This window comes from Saccopteryx leptura, chromosome 3, assembly GCF_036850995.1.
Source record: "Saccopteryx leptura isolate mSacLep1 chromosome 3, mSacLep1_pri_phased_curated, whole genome shotgun sequence".
NCBI lineage: Eukaryota > Metazoa > Chordata > Mammalia > Chiroptera > Emballonuridae > Saccopteryx > Saccopteryx leptura.
In genome coordinates this window covers 14,549,057-14,569,067 of record NC_089505.1, presented here as the reverse complement: position 1 = coordinate 14,569,067, position 20,011 = coordinate 14,549,057, and the positions used below count along the sequence as shown (strand labels likewise).

Genomic DNA, 20,011 nt, shown 5'->3' with positions numbered 1-20,011 from the left:
GAGCATCTAAATGTAATTTTATATTAATTGCATTGAATATATCTCTAATACCTTGTCAAAATAGTCACAAATAATGGGCACCATTTTTTTGTTTTTATATATTCATGTTACTACAATGTCTAGGGCAGGGGTCAGGAACCTTTTTGGCTGAGAGAGCTATGAACACCACATATATTTTAAAATGTTATTCCGAGAGAGCCATACAACGACTGTGTATGTTACGCATTATCCAATAAAAATTTGGTGTTGTCCCGGAGGACAGCTGTGATTGGCTCCAGCCACCTGCAACCATGAACATGAATGGTAGGAAACGAATGGATTGTAATACATGAGAATGTTTTATATTTTTAATGTTACTATTTTTTTTATTAAAGATTTGTCTGCGCCTGACCTGTGGTGGCGCAGTGGATAAAGCGTTGACCTGGAATGCTGAGGTTGCCGGTTCAAAACCCTGGGCTTGCCCAGTCAAGGCACATATGGGAGTTGAAGCTTCCTGCTCCTCCCCCCTTCTCTCTCTCTCAATCTCTCTCTCTCTCTCCTCTAAAATGAATAAATAATAAAAAAAAAAAGATTTGTCTGCAAGCCAGATGCAGCCATCAAAAGAGCCACATCTGGCTCGCGAGCCATAGGTTCCCGACCCCTGGTCTAGGGTTTCTGTATTATTATTTTTATTAGAAATGAAAATTATCATTTTTTATAGACTTAAATTTTCATAATTTAATAATTTAAGTTTTTATAATTTTATTAAGATGTCTCTGTGTTAATCATTTTAGATCAGCTTTCTCAGGTACATAGTATGTCTTTTGAATATATAGATGGAAATATCTTGATTTGTGATTTTAAACAGTTGTTTTGCTACATTGCTTTGATTTGATTATTTAAGTACCCATTTATATATACAAAAGCCTCCCTTTGCCTGTGTTCTACATTCCTGACTTTCTCTTAAATCCTTTTCTTCTTTTTCTTTCCTTTTTTTGTCCTCCCATCTTTTATCCCCTAAACACGTTGTCCATTGAGTCTATTTGGTGTTATATTCTGTTTAATTTGTTCATGTTTCCAAATGTTTTTCCTTTATTTGCAAATTTATTTCTAAAAATCTCAGTTCTTTTCTTCTTTTTTTCCGTGGCCTGACCATATCATTTCTGAATTTTCTGTTTCTGAAATGTGCAACTCTTCCAGAGCTTCGACCACTTTCTTCGGTACCTGTAATACATTCTGAATTTTTTTTGGTATCTGTAGTACATTTTGAAACATTAGGCTGCAGCTGTCAGCTGATCTGATTTGTGGAGAGCAGTTTCTCAAAGAGCTGAATAGTCGGAGCAGACCCAAGTGAGTCGTAAATCTCAGCCAGACCGACGTTTTACTAACAAATAACAAGGAATAAACTGAAAGAAGGTGTAAGTAACCCAGCATCACCCTTACTGGAAAGAATGAGCCATCAGGTGGGACTTCTGAAAGACCCCTTTTCTTCACTGAGATGCAATGTGACTTTTGGAGTGATAGACAATTGCCATGTATATGTGGTGTAAGTTCACCCAGAGGAAGCCATTCAGGTTCATGCTACTCCATTTTTAGGTGTTGTTAGTCATGCAGGTAGAAAGGCTATGAGATGAACTGTCATTCCACAGTAGGTGTGTCCCGTAAAACACAAAATTTAAAGATTTTTGTTTGTTTTGTTTCATTTTATTTTATTTTATATATTTTTTTACCATGAACAATTTATACAGACTTGCTATATCTAACTAAAAACATTAGATCCTGGACAAGAAAAAGCTAAAGGAATTTGTTACCACCAAACCAATATTATAAGAAATGGTAAAAGGAAAACTTCTTTAAGAAGAAGGAGAAAAAAGATAAAAAACAAAAAACAAAATGGCAATAACTACTCAACTATCAGTAATTAATTTAAATGTAAATAGATTAAATGCTTCATCAAAAGACATAGGGTGGCTGAATGGCTAAGAAAATAAGACCCATACATATACTGCCTAAAAGATACCCATTTTAGGTCAAAAGACACACAAAGACTGAAAGTAAAAGGATGGAAAAAGATATTTTATGCAAATGGAAACGGAAACAGAGCTGAGGTGGCAATACTTGTATCAAACAAATTAGACTTTAAAACCAAGGTTATAACAAGAGACAAGGAAGGACCCTACAGTTGCACTTCTGAGTATTTATCCAAAGAGACTCAAAACACTAATTGAAAAAGACATTTTTATCACAGCATTATTTGCAGTAACCAAAAGATGGGAGTAACTTATGTGTCTGTCCGTTGATAGACAAATAGGTAGAGCAAAGTGGTACATATGCACAAGGGAATGTGACTCAGCCAAGGAAAGGGATGAAATCTAGCCATCTGCTGCAGCCTGGATGGACCTAGAGAGTATTAGGCTGAATGAAGTGGGTCAAAGACAAAGATCATGAGATTCACTTATATGTGAAGTATAAAAAAATAAACAGAACAGAAACAAATTCATGGATACAGAGAACATTTTGATGGTTGCCACATGGGAGGAAGGGAGGGGCATTGGTGAGAAAAATGAAGGGATGAAAACGTACCAATTGCCAGTTATGAAAACAGTCATGGGGATGTAAAGTACAGCTTAGGAAATACAGTCAATAATAGTGTAATAACTATGTGTGGTGTCAGATAGGTACTAGACTCACAGGTGATCACTTTATAAGTTGTATAGATGTCTAATTGCTATGCTGTGCACTTGAAACTAATGTAATATTCTATGTCAACTGTGCTTGAAAAAATTTTTTTACATTCTTAGATAAGAATTTCCTTTATTATCTTTCCTTTATTATTCATTAGAATGTTTACAAGTTCTAGTTAATATACAAAAACCAAATCTGCCTTTACAACTGGAAACAAATACAGAACATAAATAAATATAAATATAATTATATTTTATAATTATATGTACTTTTTTACAGTAGTAAAACTATTACGTATTTTGGAATAAGTTTAATAAAGAAATTGCAGGTGCTCTATAGAGATGATTAGAAACCTCAATTAAAAACCATTAAGAACATAAAACTTTAAAAAGAAATCTATACCATATTTATGGCTAGGAAGATTCATTTTTCAAAATATATCAATTCTCTACAAATTTATCTATAAATTTAGTGCATTTCTAATCATTCTAAAATTCATATGGCAGAGGTCAAAGTAAGGTAGGGAGATTTGGTAAAAAACTACAATAATGAAGTTATAAAGTCATAAAGCTATTAAAAATAAGACAATGTGGTATTGTATTGAAATAGGCATGCTTATTAATGAAATGGAAAATAGAATTCAGAAACTGGCATTTAGGAACAACTGACTTATGTCAGGGAGAGTGGAGAGGACTTTGAGATTTCGAGGGAAAGGAACGACCATCACATTTCCTGAGATAACTGCTTATCTACACAGAAAAAAAACATCTGATCTTAATTTATAGCATGTGAAATAATTCCAGGCAAATAAAGGAGTTAATTAAGAAACAGCAAAAACTTTTATAAGAAAATGTATCTCAGGGTCAGGGATTATGTCTTAAACAGACACACAAAAAAACTTAAAGTTGATCTCTCTAAAATTAAAAATGTTTATAAAGAAAATAAAAAGGTCAGTTGATGATGTGGATATTTTTTATTGTGCTTTACAGAGTACGTGTACTATGAGAATTTTATTGTACGCACCGAATATTACACGGGAAATACAGTAGGGAAAGAGAACAACTTAAACAGCTCGCAATGACTTGCCCTTCACATCCATCATCAGTTGAGTCAGGAACATGTATCACTTTAAGTTTTCTGAAATGTGAAATGGAAATACTTGTGAAGGGCCCTCACCGATGCATTTAGAGTTTGTATGTTCAGGAAAATGGAATTGAAAGGTTTTAGTAAGAGTCATGGGCCCAATCCTTGAAATGGATGTTGGTTGAGCTTTCTGTATGTAATTGCAACACAATAAGACTCAGCAGCATTTCAGTAAAGTGGGGGTGGAAGAGGAGCATGCTGCTTCGAGAGCTTCATTAGCTCTCTGCAGACCGGGGCTCTCCAGGTTGCTGGGCGGGGCCCTGTTGACCTTGGTTCGGAACCAATTTTCCTCATCATTGAGGCCTGGGGGTCAGAGTGCAGCATGAAGTCCTTGGGAGGAGACGGGGTGGGGTAAGAAAGGATAAAAAATGTTTTCTAAAAGCCCAGAAATGGGTTCCAGTTTTATTTGTCAATTGTTTCCAGAACAATATATTGTAGTGCCAATCACTGATGAAATGGCAGGAATATACTTCAATCCCTACTTTAGTTTCCTAAAAATGTTTTTGGTAAATTAGAGCAATGACATTTGCCCAGTTCAGTGTTATTCTGTTGGACAAAAGATATAATTTCTATATGTCCTGTGGCCTGTAGCCTTAGAAATATTTAGGGGGGGGGGATAGAGAGAGAGAGAGAGAGAGTGGTGAAAAGAAACATAATTGAATGACAAGATAACCTGGAGATGTTTTCTTTGAACATATGTACCCTGATTTATTGATGTCACCCCATTAAAATTAATAAAAATTTATTTAAAAAACCCCCCAAAATTGCCCTTTATGGTAAGGGCGATGAGAAAGCCACATTTATCCATAAAGAACACATAGATAATCTCTTAGTTCTTTCCTAAAAATGCCAGGACACATGATTCTCATTGGACTGGAACAGGTTCATGTGGCCTTTGAACTAAACGAAACTCGGTGAATTTTTCTTAACTTTTATTTTTCGTTTCTAATAAGCACTTAAGAGCTATTATTACTTTTTCTTCTCTTAGACGGCTTTGCTTTAAAAAAAATGCCTTAGAGACCACACTTTTAGAGAATCAGGGTAGGTTTTAAGTGATGATGAAAAACCTATAATGTGTGTCATGCTGTGGTTTATGATGTGCTACGTTATGTCCCTCCTTGGAACAGCTCTTTGAGGACATCAAGACAAGTATAATAATGCTCATATTTCTTCTGAGAAAATGATTTTCATTGCTGTTAAACCTTAAAAGGCTTGCTTATGATCACAAAGCTAGTTAGTGGCAAGATCAAGAATCCGCACTCCATATCAGTGCTTAATCATACCACTCTTCATAAATGATTTTTATCAACATTTTCCTAGGCATTAGGAATCTAGGGAGACATGAGGTACAGCCCTGTCCTCTGAGAGCATATCATATATTGGGGGTGGGGGACAGTTACATGAGTGTAATGGCTTATTATTCAATAAAAGCAAATTGCTAAATGGGGGGTAAGGTGGTAAATACCATCTGTGGCTATGAACTTAGTTCAGGACTAATCTGAGAAGTGGCAGTGGGGAGTGGTGGATGGAGAAGCAGGGGGACAATTACTGTGACGGATGAGTTGTTTGCTCCCAGAGCTCAGAAAAAAAAAGAAAGTAAGTGCAGTGGAATCTTCAATCCAAGAACCTGGTATCAGGACTGGCCCCGTGCACTTGACCATTGAACAGACACTGGAACTTGTTTAAAAGAAAGTTGTAGGAATTTTTAAAGTCCCAGTGCAGTAGCAGCTTGGAAGTGAGTCAAAGCATAGATTTTTACACTCACGTTCAAATACAGTGGTGCAAAGGGAGCCCCACAGAGGCCTTTTGAGAAGACTGAGTGTGTGAGTACGCAGCAGAGAGTAAAGGCATGTGAAAGTGAGCCTAATGGGAGAAGGGACAGTTGTGACAGAGCTCCTCACTGTGTTGTCTGAGAGACGGCTCTGCAGCCAGACTGCAGGTGGGCCAACCACTGTTAGGGTTCGTGCTGGAGCTAGGTTGCCTTGTGGCCTAACCTATGAGATTTTGTTGGTACTAAGGAAAGAGTAACACTGTTTTAAGTTTGTTCATCAAAAGTGGAGCTCAGTAATTCAAGATAATGACTGAACACTTTTACCTTCTTGCAGATGTTAGTAGGTCTACAAATATTGATTGTGTTAAATATTATTTTGAAGGCTTAGCCTGTTTGCATTTACAAAATCCCGGAGTCATTAGTTTAGAGCTGAACCAGCATTTAAGAGTTAGGGCAGTGATTTTTCACATTCTCTTCTGTGGGTCCTTCCAAGTAGGAGACTCAGGGGTTGCCCTGAAGGAAGGAAAAAGGTGTGTGGGTCTTTGGGACATCCTGACAGTCCTTCCAAAGCACATGGACTTCGTTCAATTACCATTTTATTTAATAAAAAGACCACTTCCAAAAATACCACTGATTTGGCCCGACCTCCTTGTTTGTAGATGAGAAATTGGACTTCTAGAAAGGTTAAGTGATTTGCTCAAGGTTGCACAGCTGTTTGTTAACAGGGTGGGACCGAGAGGACAAGTCCACGCCTCTGGTGCAGTGTCCTTTACGATTACATAATGCTACCTATTACTGCACTTTCCATATTTTAGCATAATCAAAGGAAACATTTAAAAATACACTTCTATATCAGCACCTAAATGCAAGAGCTACAAAAAACAACTGCCCATAACAGCAGATCCATTTCTACCCGTCCCCACCCCATCACTCGGAAATAGCTTTCAGTATCATTCGCCCTTATTCCAATAAACATGCTTGCTTTATATCCATAGTTTTATTTGATTAAAACTTAGATTGAGACACATGAAATGAAGTTAGAAAACAAAAATTTTGTGGTGAACTCAAGGCAAAGATTGTCCATAATAAAAGATGAAGAGAATGAAGAAAACAAAAGCACTCTGGAAGAGTTGTAAACATCAGAGAAAGACGTATTCAACAAAATAGGACTGTTCTGAATGTGACTTAAGAAGTTCTGCCATCTTCTCTTGACTCTGTTCTCAAGCCTAGTTTGCGAACTGGCTTCCAGGGGAAGCCATTTTTCTCATCCTGGTTGTACTTCCAACTTCTGCATGAAAAGCCTGGAGATTCTAGGAGGAATTCAGTATTCAGGTCACTTCTGATTTTCAACTCAAGTTCCTCAGATTGTTTGGCTCAATGCTTTGCATTGGTTGGTTTTTCTTACTGCATTTCAAAGGCAGAACACTTTCCCGTAGCCTTAAACTAACTGTTAAAATAACTCCCTCACTCAATTTCTTATCCTAGCTAACAAACAACAACAACCAAAAACCTTAAAAATTTCTCTTCTAAAAATGGAGTCCAGATGACCTCAAAACATCTTGTCACTTGGGCCTCAGTTCAAATGTCACCTCCTCAAAGACAAGCCAGCTAAAGTTGCCCTTCTGCCAACTTGCCTGCTGCTCTGTTTTACTTCCTAAAAGCCCCTATCACAATGGGAGGTGATCTTGTGCATCGGTTACTTGTCTGTTATCTGTCTCTGTCACTTCAATGGAAATTTCAGGAAAGTAGGACCTTGACTAACTTGCAAAATGCTTGGGATCTAGAAAGAACGCAATAAGTCCTAATTGGATGAATAACTCTAGAAGTCCTGTCAAAATTCCTAGGGCATTAGCTTAGTTATTAGACTCCCAACACTCTGTATTGGGTATATGTCAATCCTCTCCAAGGATAGTGTGTGAGCTAAGGTTTTCTTTGTCAAAAGAAGAGGGAAATAAAGGCATCGTTTTTATTCAGAGATTTCAGGGACCGTGATTGACTCTGGTGCATTTTGTTTTTGTTCCATAAAACCAAATTTTATGGTGCACTTTGTCCTGGATTGTGGGTACATGAGAACTTTTACAGCTGGAACCCCAGGTTACCAATGCAAATTTTATTTTCTTCCTGCTAGAGAGACTTGAGGAAATACTCCCCACTGTGAGCCTGATCTTTGGAAAACATAAATCTTGGTACTCTTCCCATAAAATTTCCTAAGAATTCTCTTCAAACGGCAGTGGCCTCTCTTGGACTGGGGATGAAGTCCCCAGACCAGGGCCAGAGGGCCCCGTTTCTGCTGCTGCCGGGACCATCTCCTCCAGGACCCCTTGTTTGTGTCTGGCTCAGCCAGTCCCAAGGTTCCAGGGTGTTGGCCTTCTTATACTTCTCAAACTTATCAAGCAGCTTCTTGCTTCCAAAACTTGCACTTGTCTCTCTCCTTGGGAAACTCTTTCCAATTCTTTTCCTAACTCCTAGTTCTTGAGGTTTCAGTTTAAATGTTACTTCCTCAAAGAGGCCTTCTCTGACACTCACCTTTCCCCATTCTAACATGGTCCCCTTGATATACCCTCTTATAAGATCTGAATTCTTTCTTCTTGACATTTATTGCAATGGATAGTTTTGCTTTATTTTACGTGTGTGTGTGTGTGTGTGTGTGTGTATTTGTGTGTGTATGTGTATTTAATGTCTGTCTACCTTACTAAACAGTATACTGGAAAAGTAAATGTTTTGCTCATGTTTTACTCCCAACACTTAACACAGTGCCTGGAATATAATATCTTCTGACTCAATAAATATTTACTGAATGAATATTGGAATGAACAAATAAAATTAATCTTTGAGTTCCCAGTGCTGAGCAAAGAGTCTGGCATATATATATAATTGACTCAAAAAATAGTGCACAACTAAAATTGAGCTAATGAATAAAGTGTGAATCATATTTGTTACAGGGAAACAATGATTGATTTATTAAAAGTAGGAGCCCAACTCTCACCTATAAACATAGCACTCTCATTATTCATTCATCTTCATTCCAGTTAACAGAATCTACTCCTCTAAGTAGAGAAAAACTACCCAATTGCTTTGTATGTAAAATTCTAAAATGTCCCAGTGGAAAATCAACAACTGAGCCATTATTCCTCTTGTCTTACATACTTGATGTGGGTATCTTAAAAGATAGGTCAAATTTCATTTCAGTTGGATATTTGAGTAGACACAACTATTAGAGAATTTTCCTCCAGGGACTTACTTTAGTTCTTAAACTATATACTCTGCACAAGCAACTTCAAGTGGATTATTATCTATAGAAGTGCAGAATTCCATCTCCCTTTGGCAAACCATTCAAACCCAGAAGTGTGCTTTACACATTCTGACAGAAGTGTCTGTAATAACCAGCTCTAACCTCCTTTCTTACCACTTTAGTACCCGAAAGTATATAAAAAGAGTGCATGTTGAGTTTTGTTCTGTTTATTATAAAATATCTCTTGGCTTAAAACTCTTCTGGCTATCAGCCACCTGTTGTGAGAAAAATAAACAACCTAGAGTTCCTTAGAGTCTTATTTCTTCCTGCATGACAGGTAGATTAATAAAGGTAATTTAGCATTAGATGACTAAGTGCTGGACACTAAAATCCAGACACATCTTTCATGCAGATCAACCGTTTGCACTAGCATGAACAAAGAGGATCTGAATCCTTCTGGTTGAGTAATAGGTGTATCAATCGTCTATACTCTGTTGCCAGGATCGGAGGGAGGCTTACCATGACTCCTATAAAGCTGAAGTCCACCTTTGGAGACTGAAGTAGAAAGAGAGAAAGAGAGAATGAGAGTGCTGCGGCCTTGTTTTGGGACATGATTGGGGAAATAGGTAGGGTCTTCATTCTGTAAAGGGTTGAATATGAAGTTTGAGATGTGTGATGGCCTTGGAGCCTACGGGGCCACTTCCACACTCCAGTAATCAGGGAGGTAGTGCTTTAGCAAGGTAAGTCTCTGAAGGAGAATGTCTTGTTTTTTGGGCTGAAAATATCCTGAGGACTCTGCATAAGAGAAATGTTCACTCCTTTCCTTGATTGTAATGAGCATCCAAATGAAAGAACCTTTTTTTCTCCTTTCATTCGAAGTCCATTTAATGGCCACTCATGTTGATTGGCTTTTCTTAGTAGAGTTCCATATGTAGCAAATGGCAACAACAACAACAAAACCAAACATGGGTTTAAGCTACGAAGAGCAGAGAGCTGAAAGCTTCCTCAGTCACATTTCCCAACCTCTTTGGCGAGGTCTGCTTGACTTGGGATGTGACTTCTGAGAACATTTCTAAAATGCTGCTAAATTGTTCCATGTGTTTATTCCTCAAACTCTCAGTAAAGGTAAAACCAGCTCTCAGGCGCATAGCAGCCTCTCTCAAGGTAAAGGACCACAAGACATTTCCACTTGAAGTCCAGTCCTTCTATACGAATCATACGACATGGTTTTTATCTCCCTTTTGTCAGAGTAATTTTAAGAAGATGATCATTTGATCATCTTCTTAAAATTTCTCCTATCAGTTTCTATTTTATTCCATTTTCCCTGTAATTCTTTACCCAAACACCATACTTTTTTCAAAGAGGAATGAAGATATTTTTTGTTAGTCATTTTCATGTTTTTAGTTCACCTTGATATATAGCCTGTGATAGTTAAAGTACATTAACATATAAAGCAAAGAATTTGGCCCAATGTCATGAGGTTTACACGCTGACAGGTGCACAGAGGAAAGGGTGGGCGTGAGAGAATTGATCTAGGTCTAGTCAGTTTGTGGAGTCCATTCTTGCAGTCTTCGGATCATTGCATTTGCTCAGGACAGTCTTCAGAGGGAAAGAGCTCAAATTTGGTATGAGGATGGGAGTTGCAGAGCCAGAAATAAATGAGTCCTGGGTAATATTTCAAAACAGACCATTTGTGAATTCTTAATCATCCATTTAACTTTGTGCGTGGTTATAATTATAGGACCCTTGGGCTCAATATTCTTAAAGTTCTATATTTTAGATACTTGATGTCTTCTCTACTTGAGTGGACACCACCCCTCTGGGAACTCTACCACCAGCAAGCTCTTAAATTGGAAGCCCCCTCTCCAGGGGGCATTCTCTATAGCTTCTACTTATCCCACCCCTTATTTCTACTTGATCTGCTCTTTAAAATTTGATAGTTAATACTTCCTAATCTTATGACAAACAATTTTCTGATTTAATCTTCCTTGTGGGGCATCCTATGTCCCATAGGCAGTCAGTGCAAAACTTCCTTCTCGAATCTCTTTCCTTTTCACTTTTCTCCAGGCCTGAAGAGTCAGTCTTCTACCCTGGACCACATCCACCGTTGACTTCTTTCCTTTCATCCCAGGCTACTCGGCACTGCTATGAAAACCCAGGGTAGCACCTTGATCTGGCCCCAGAATTCACGCCTATCTTTCCTTCTTTGCCCACACTGTGGATCATTCACCAATGTCTATTGTTTCTTCCCTCACAAAGAATTTCTAAAATATTTCTTATTTATCTTTACAAGCTTGGTCATTGTCACATGCCTTCTTTTCCTTCCTCACGCCTGCGGTTCCTTCCCAGGCTCTTTTCTTCTTTCCCTTGCTCCCTTCTGCGTACTGATGCCAAATTAATGTCACCCGCCGATGAACTTATTATGATGGTCTTTTCTTACATATTTTCTCCCATATCATCTCTTAAGCCTTTTACTAACCACTCCACACACTGACTGTGCTCTTTCCAAGTTTCTCTTCATACAAATGCCAGACTACCAGCTGATTACTCATCAGTTCCTGAATAGGCCTTATCATGTTCTACCTCTCAGCTTGTACTGATACCATTTAATCTGAGAATTCCTTCCCTCTTGCTCAACCTCTCCTTGCAGACCTACAGCAAATGCCACAGGCCCAATTATACCAGTTGGAAGTGACTAGAGGCTATAAAGCAAGGTTTCCTAGGATATAGTCCTTATATCCCTTTGGTCAGTCCACAGCCATGTATATCTTTGCATCCTAACCGTATCTGTGTGTCAGTGTGTTGGGAGTGAGTTGGGACAAGGAGTAATCAGATCCATGCATCTATTCTGTGTCATGGGGTATAGGCTGATGCTTGTCACAGATAGCTCTAAAATTTCAGCTGCTCAGTACAATGGAAGTTTATATTTTTACACTGGCCACTGTTCAATGTAAGCATCTTTCTTGGGTAGGTGACCTTTCCATTCAGAGACCCAGGATTCTTCTAATGGTTCTGCCCTCCACTTGGTCCTGTTACTGTTCTTTAGTCTGGCAGGAGGTGGGGACCAGGGCTGGGGAGACATACTGTTTCTTCACTATTCCATCCCAGAAGTAATGAAAACGGCTTTCACTCACTTCCATTAGGCAGAATCCAACCACATATCCACCCTAAACTGCAGGGAAGGCTGGGAGCTGCTGTCTAGGGGGACATCACAAGGAAAAGGAAATGTGTTTTGGTGAATTCGGCAGTCACCGTCTTCACTTCTGGTTACCAAATATCTATTTCTCTCACACAAGAACACACTGTTCTTCCCCAGGGGAACCAGTCCAAAGTTGCCTCCAGTCACTGTGTCCAGCTCCAAGTCCATCAGCTCAAAGATTTCTCGCTGACGTGCAGGCCACGCCATCAAGCATGGCTGTGGCTTTCCTGGCTTGGCAGCCTCCACTCACAAATCCACCTAATATCCAAAGTGGGAGGAAGGGCAGGGTAACTGCAACAGAAAGGAAGAGGGAAGAGTTGCATTGATTTTCATAGCCGATTATGAAACCCAACTGCAAAGAACGAAGAAGCACCAACTCTGAGGGACTTGGAAGTTCTCCCGCTGGTCCCTAAATTTGCTGTCTGAGGAGAAAAGAAGGAACTTTCTATTTCTCTCCATGAACCTCGGCTTCACCTCTGGGTTGCTCTTTGTTTCCGCTATTCCCCTTGGCTACCTCTGAAATGAGTGGCGAGAAGCGTGTCCGTTCGATGAGCTGGGTCCAGCGTTCCTAGACCTTCCTGTGCTGGGAACACTCTGGGCATGGCCCAGTCCTTCTCCCAGCCTGCTGTCTGAATGAAGAACACTTCAAGGACCTATAGACAGCAGAGCCAGAGGTTAGAAGGATCCTGGATCCCTAAGTAGGAAGGCCACTTACCAAGAAAGATGCCTACACTGGGCATTGACCTGAGGAAGAAATGAACTTCCATTGTGTTGAGTAGCTGAAATTTTGGGGTCGAAGTCTTGAGCAATCATAAGCTTTTGTTTTTTAGTTCGGGCTTATCATTTCTTTGGCAGTGTAGTTGTCTCAGAAAAAAAAATAGTAAGCTTCTGTTCTATTTTCTAATGTCAGTTCCATCTGCTTGTAACCACACCCAGAGTCGTTTTCTAGACACAGTTCTCAACTCTGACGCTCTTATTCACTTCTTTGTCATGTGGCCTCTCCCTCATGATTTATTGGGGACTCTCTTGAGACAATTTGAAAAATAGGCTTGGATGGGAATGTTACATTCTCCCGGTGTTACCCATTACCACCTAAGCCAGTGACCACGGAGTTCATGTGTAAACTGAAAAGTCTACCCGGCCCTTTCCTGCTCAGAACCCTGTTCGATTTCATCTCTCCATAGTTCATGGCCAGAAGCAGATGCTTTTCCAAACTGGTACGACTGTTTGTCTTTGGGTGCTTCCATTCACTTCAGTTTCTGCTTGAGAACCATTCAGTTCTTGCTTGAGCTCATCTCATTTCTGTGTTGCCTTACTCCAGACGGCCACCGTGTCCACTGCGCACGACCCTCTGACTCCTCTGCTCCCTTCCCTGGCCCGTGGTCAGCCAGCCAAGTTCACTCAGGCCACAGCTTGACCAGATATTTTGTGGTGCTGTTAACAGAGCTCTCTAGCCTACTCTATCTCTTTCTTGTTCTTTAACATTTAAGGTAGCAAACATTTTTTTATGGCAGTACCCCACTTCCAGTACCCATTTCTTTGTTGATCCACATAAGCAAACAGCTGATTCAACCAACCACCATGTTCTAATGGCTTAGTTATTTTTTATTTTTTATTTTTTTGTATTTTTTCTGAAGCTCGAAACGGGGAGAGACAGTCAGACAGACTCCCGCATGCACCCGACCGGGATCCCCACCTGGCACGCCCACCAGGGGCGACGCTCTGCCCACCAGGGGGCGATGCTCTGCCCCTCCGGGGCGTCGCTCTGCTGCGACCAGAGCCACTCTAGCGCCTGGGGCAGAGGCCAAGGAGCCATCCCCAGCGCCCGGGCCATCTTTGCTCCAATGGAGCCTTGGCTGCGGGAGGGGAAGAGAGAGACAGAGAGGAAGGGGGGGTGGAGAAGCAAATGGGCGCTTCTCCTATGTGCCCTGGCCGGGAATCGAACCTGGGTCCCCCGCACGCCAGGCCGACGCTCTACCGCTGAGCCAACCGGCCAGGGCCGCTTAGTTATTTTTTTATTCAGCTTACAATTCAATGTGGGTGGTTCTGTCTATCTGCTCATTGAGGCACAGATTGAAGTAACTGAGTCAGGTCACAGAATTGGTAAATAGATGCATCAAGATTTGAACTCAGGCATTTGGATGCCAGCATCTTATCCACTTTCATCTGAAGTAATCAGCTTTCAGATACGGCCATTCAAACTTTGCATCTTTCAGGATATATTGCTTACAATTTGCCACTGTAAATGGCAAAAACGTATGGAATTTTGTTCCATATGTCAGAGTTGTATATGTAACCTGTTTTGATAATGCAAATATTTAGGGACTCATAGCATTGCAGAGCACGTGCTGAAAGATCTTGTAGCATCAAAGATACAGAAGCTCTTTAAAAACAAGAAATCTTGCCACTGTTGATTTTAAACAGCATCTTAACTTGTAACCTTTTTTTGTAGCCGTACTGCACTTTCATCAGGACAGCTACATTAAATGTGTTAAGTTGATCTCTTGGGCTTTTTAAATTTGTTTGTCTGTTTTCATCTCAGTGTCTTTTTATACAAAGAGAGGCTAAGGGGTAAGTAACTACATTTTGTAAGATTATTATTTTTGCAAAATATGCAAGGGCAGATTTGACCTGCACATCCTCATTAGAGCTCTTTATTTCCTAGTGGAAGAATAGGGACCTAAGGGCTTCTGAAAGACAGGCTTTTATCTCTGTGAGGAGAAAGTTCCAGCACACGCTTTCGCAAATCCTGTTTCTCTCCCCATTGCTTAAGTGTGCATGGACTGCATTTGAAGAAGGCGAAAGGCAGAACAAGGTTTCCCCACGAGGGAGTTCTGAGGTGCTCGGAACACCAGATGTAATCGGTGGAGGAGCTCATCGCTGCAGGCTGTCACGTCTCACAGTGGGAGCTAGGGGCCCGGCTGCTTGCTAAACTACTCCTTATCTGTGACTGAAGCTGTGCTTCCTTTAAAAATAAATCCTGAGCTTCTGTACCCCGTGTGTTTCTCAGCCTCAGGAGCCCCTCGTGGATGTGGACTCATCTTAACATCACTGAGTAATGTTACTGCCAGATTCTCAGTAATCAGCCCATTTCTGCTGCCGCTGATTCACCTGCTCCATCTGAAAAGGAGTTCATGCTCTAGTCTAATTGGCTCCTTGAGGTTAAGCTAGAATATTTATTTTGGCAGGACTTTGAAAATGAAGCCCTGACCCTAAAGTGTAATGACCTCAGTGGACAGTAAAGTGTTCCTCTGTGTTGGGCAGGTGTCAGGTGTCTGTCCAACCAGCAAGGTCCACATTGATTTGTACCTGATCTTAGAATGACCAGTCATGTTCCGTGGTTCATATGGCAAGCATTTTCACTTGGAGTGATGCTAGTTAGAGAAATACAGATACCACGTAATCAGTCAGTCATTTCTATGCAAGCAGCATTCTAGTGATTTACTGAAAATAACACCATGGTCAACAAAGAACATAAATAGTTTTTATTTATTATACTAATAGTGGATAGGCTGAAGTGTTTAGACCAATGGAAAGGGTAGTGAGTTCATGCTTATGGAGACGTCAGCATAAAGATCTTCTAAAGTTTTAGAGCGCAACTCAGAAAATTGTAACTTCAGTGGGATAAATACTCCCCCAAGAACCCGCTAAGTTGAGAGTCAGAGCAGCCAACATAAAGCATGTCTGTTTGCATGAAAGTAAAACCCTGGGTCCCTCCTATCATTATGTCTCCATGACTTATATTTAATGTATGCTCCCTTTGTGTCCTCTCAAGGAAAACACACACACTCACACGTGCACCTGCACACGCACACGCACACGCACACACAGAGAGCCAAATTGAGTGTTGTGAGGATGCGTCATACCTGAGGGCTCCATCTATGGCTCCTAGTCTGTGCTGAGGAGCAAGCATCGTGTTGTGGACAGGTAACGATGACGGGTGAGAGCTAACAGGAGATCCGGTGAGAAGAGAAACACACTCTCGCTGGAAGCGTTCAGAACAAACTTCTGGTGAGAAAATGTGGGAGACCACTGACAAGGAACCAGAAGAATAGAGAACGGTTCAGACTCCACTCTCTCCATTTCTGAACCGAACTTTTGCTCACAGCAGGTAGAAGCAGGCTCCCTCCCACACCGACCGTTCCTCCCCTGCTGGTGTGCAGTCTGTTAGGTAAACAGAGACTTTACACTGAGAAAGGAACATTTCTCTATTTTGGCTATGAGTTGTTATTTTTAAAGCTCTATCCTCCAAACATTTTCCCCTATCCTTGTTTATTTTTTCACTAGGAGGAAAATGTGCTACTTAAAAAAAGAATTCAACTACAGGACAAGAAAAACTCACTTCTAGTGTACTCTTTCGGATTAAGACCGACTCACCATTTGGTGTGATGAGCATCTGGCCCCCTTCTTGAGCAACAAAGCGTTTCACATTTCCCTCCACCTGCGTAGTGCTTTCCTGCACCTGGCTTCCCACAGTCAAAGCAACACAGACCATGGCAATTGCTTTTTGGATACTTCATGTACAAAGCGCAACCTCTGTAACTCTATAATTAACGTGACAGATCCAGGGATTAGACTATATGTCTCTTCTAAACATTTAAAATTAAAAATGGTTTATTGATGGAAAATCTTTTTGCCTGGCCTTCTAGAATTCAAATGAATATTCATGTTCCATAAACAGAATGGCTATAGTTTTTTGATACAGATTTGCAGCCAGTATATTTTTATGAATGGGAACCTTATCATGTCTTCTGGAAACTTCTCTGTCCTTTAATACTCCTTTTTTTTTTCTGTGTTTTCATAGGAACCAGGGGAAATGTGTGGAGGGCATGGTGGAGATCTTTGACATGTTGCTGGCGACGTCATCTCGGTTTCGCATGATGAATCTCCAGGGAGAGGAGTTTGTGTGCCTCAAATCCATCATTTTGCTTAATTCTGGTGAGTTGATAACATGGGAGACTTTAATGCTGGGTTACTGAAAGAAATATCTACTATATTTGGATTTTCAACCAGATATAAACCACCTGCTCGAAACAACTGACAGACATTTAAAATAACCTATTGTCATTGTAGACTACTTAGGTAGAGCCTCACCGGTCAAATATGATGAATGAAAAACAAAAACTGGACATTTAATCAAATTGCCTTTTTGTTGAAATAGTTACATCTCTTCGTAGATATGGGGGATGTTTTTATTAAAGTGGTTCATGTGTATAGACATGTCTGTCGGCAGGTAACAAGCCGACCAAATGATCCTGTTTAGAAATTGTGACCAATTCCAAACTGCAGATCTTAAGGAAAGAAGCTTATTTTAGCTAGACCATGTTTTTTAAGTCAAAACTGATTAGCTGACAAATATAATAGGTTCAAGCAATAGAAAATCCTGGTGCTAAAACTGAGGAAGATGGAATGTAGTATGTTGGTCCAGTTGAAAGAGAGGTTTCCATTGGTCTTCCTTGGTCTTTGGTGTCTTATTCAACTGCCCCCTCCTATTTATTTATTGGAGAGAACTTTGCTGAGAGTGGCTTATTATTATTATTTTTTTGAAGTGAAGTTGGCTGTTTTATAAAGAGCCATTCCAGGTCACCCAGGTTACCCGGATGGAAACTATGTCTAGGCCTGAATCAGCACCCCGACTTCCAGCTCCTTTGGTTTTAGCCTTAAGCAACAGATCTCCATCCAGTCCGTGGGGCCTGAAACTCCACAGTTGGGTGTCAGCTGCACTGCAGATGCCCTTAACCTTGACCTGTACCCTCCGCCCCCTGCCCTCCTGCATGCGTCGGACCCCATTCTCACATAGAAGCCATAGCTATTTAAAAGCTCTGATATGATTTAGATTTCTTTTCTTACACCAGTAGGTACCATCTCAAATGTCCCAATAGCTGAACAACAGTTTATAATGATTGTGTGTAGAGAATCAGCGCTTCTTTCTCTTTTCAGATGTTTTGTCTCTTCCTAATGATGGTTGACCTCTGCCCACCTCCCCTAACAATTTTCCACGTCTCTTCCTCACCAATGCTTGTAACCTATATTACTTAATGGTCATCGTAGTAATCATTCTCACTTATCAACAGATAAATGGAAATCTGTACTATTACACTAGACAAAAGCTGAATTATGGAATGAAGTTACATAAAAAATAATGTCATCTACACTAAGGAAGTGATTACGACTCCATTCAAGTTTCTGGTTCCACTCACATGCATTGTGCTTCTCATTTCAGTCATTTGTCCTGTATGTTGCAGGGTCCAGACCCCTCAATGGCTCTTTATTGGATGAGAGTTCTGGGAGCAGTGCCACTCGGCTGCTCGGTGCCAGGTCCTGAACCCGTTCCTTTGGTGCAGGGCTGGCACATGCGGGCGGCTTCATGTGGGCAATCTGTTAACTTCAGGGAAAACTGGCCTGTTAAAGTGCTGGGAGTTTTCTCCACTTCTACTGGGAAATAATACCCCAGACAGGACATGAAATTAGCTGGAGTTATATATTCAACACAAGTAGAAGCTGTGATCTTGGTAACCAAAATAATTTCCTTTGGATCCATATAGCTTTTTCTTATAGTATTGTTCTATTTTTTAAGACTGGGCATTTTTAAAAATGTTATATAGAAAAATAAATAAAGGGCAAGATTTTGCCATCATAATAGTGGATTCATAGACCCATGTTTTTTAAATCCCAAGAGGAAAAACTCTCAGGCCACACAAGAAAGTCTTTTATTAAAGATGGGCATCAGAACTTCAAAATAGGGTTTCTCAGGGCAGAATTGGGTCCTCCGGACTCCTCCTCACACTGGGCCAGTGTTCCGACTGAACCCTTGTTCTCCCTGTCCTCAGGATCTGCTGTGAGCTCCCCTGGCTTGCCCAGGTGGAACACTGGGAAATACGAAGCATTGTGTACCGAGAGAGTTTAACAGCTGTCTTTTTCATGAGGGGTCCGGGTGGCAACTGGCCTTTTCTATCAAGGATGGGGCTGCTGGCTTGAGAGCAGCAATACACAGAAGCTATTTCCCAAGCTGTAGAAAATAAAACACTCTTTCCTCTCCCAAAGTGAGCTCTGTATTCAAAAAGCAGACCTGAAGAGGACATGGCTTTGAAATGGAATGGTATGGCACAAGAGTAAAAACAAACAAACAAACAAACAAATAAACAAACATAAAACCCCCACGGCAATCAGTCAGATGAGGGTCAGTATCACCTCTCATGAGACAAATTACAAAGTGATTCTGATTCCAGAAATCTCTGACAGAAGCCAAGCTGGAGCTAACCTGAGCTAGAAGATGCTTTTCTGATCCCTGGGAAACCAGACCTCAGTGAATAGAAGACCCTTGGGCTTTGCGGGGAAACCCTATCACCGAGTCTGAGAAGGGTGTGCTTACGTTGGCCTTGACTTTGGGGCAGAGGCGCCAGAGGAGTTCAGAGCTTGTTGTGAGGACCTGCTAGGAATGTCTTTCTGGAAGTCGTGAGAGGGGCTCCCAAATGCCAACATTTCCACGGGAAGCCCTTTTCACAGCTGTTTGGGAGTGGGAGATCCTCGTCATGATTTCTGCCTCATTTAGAATAGTTTACTGCTCTGCTTGCAAAGGCCTCGAATCATTCAGAGGACAAACTCTGTTTGTTTTTCCACTCCCCACCGCAGGACAGAGGCGTTCCTGGTTAATCCAAAATGCCATAGCAAAATCAATGCCAGCTCAGGGCGTTCTGAGAACTGGCTGGACAGGGCTCAGGGGTAGGGCAAGTGAGCAGATGAGCTCAGTACCAGAGGCAGGGAGGGAGGGAACCGTGGCGGCTGGAGCATCAGAGTATTTATTCCTCCTCCACAGGGAGACTTCAACTCCTCCGTAATTCCCGTACTTCTGATTCTTCCGGGTCCTTCTCCGGTCTCCCCTCACTCTGGAAATCCACTACCCGGGTCCACAAGGAGCTTTTCTTTAGACTACTGTTGTTCAGTACCACGCAGTTTAGCATTTGGTCATTTGGTTGCTTGATTTCATTCGTTTATTTAATAA

General features: G+C 40.8%; 1 protein-coding gene across 4 annotated transcripts in view; it reads left to right on the top strand.

The window, feature by feature from the left end:
• ESR1 (estrogen receptor 1) overlaps window positions 1-20,011 on the top strand; it is a 343,642-nt gene that overhangs the window by 291,495 nt on the left and 32,136 nt on the right. For all 4 annotated transcript variants that reach the window (XM_066372976.1, XM_066372975.1, XM_066372977.1 and 1 more), the window contains one exon: window positions 16,814-16,947. In XM_066372976.1, coding sequence (XP_066229073.1) covers window positions 16,814-16,947 — 134 coding nt within the window. The remainder of the gene's footprint in view (window positions 1-16,813; window positions 16,948-20,011) is intronic.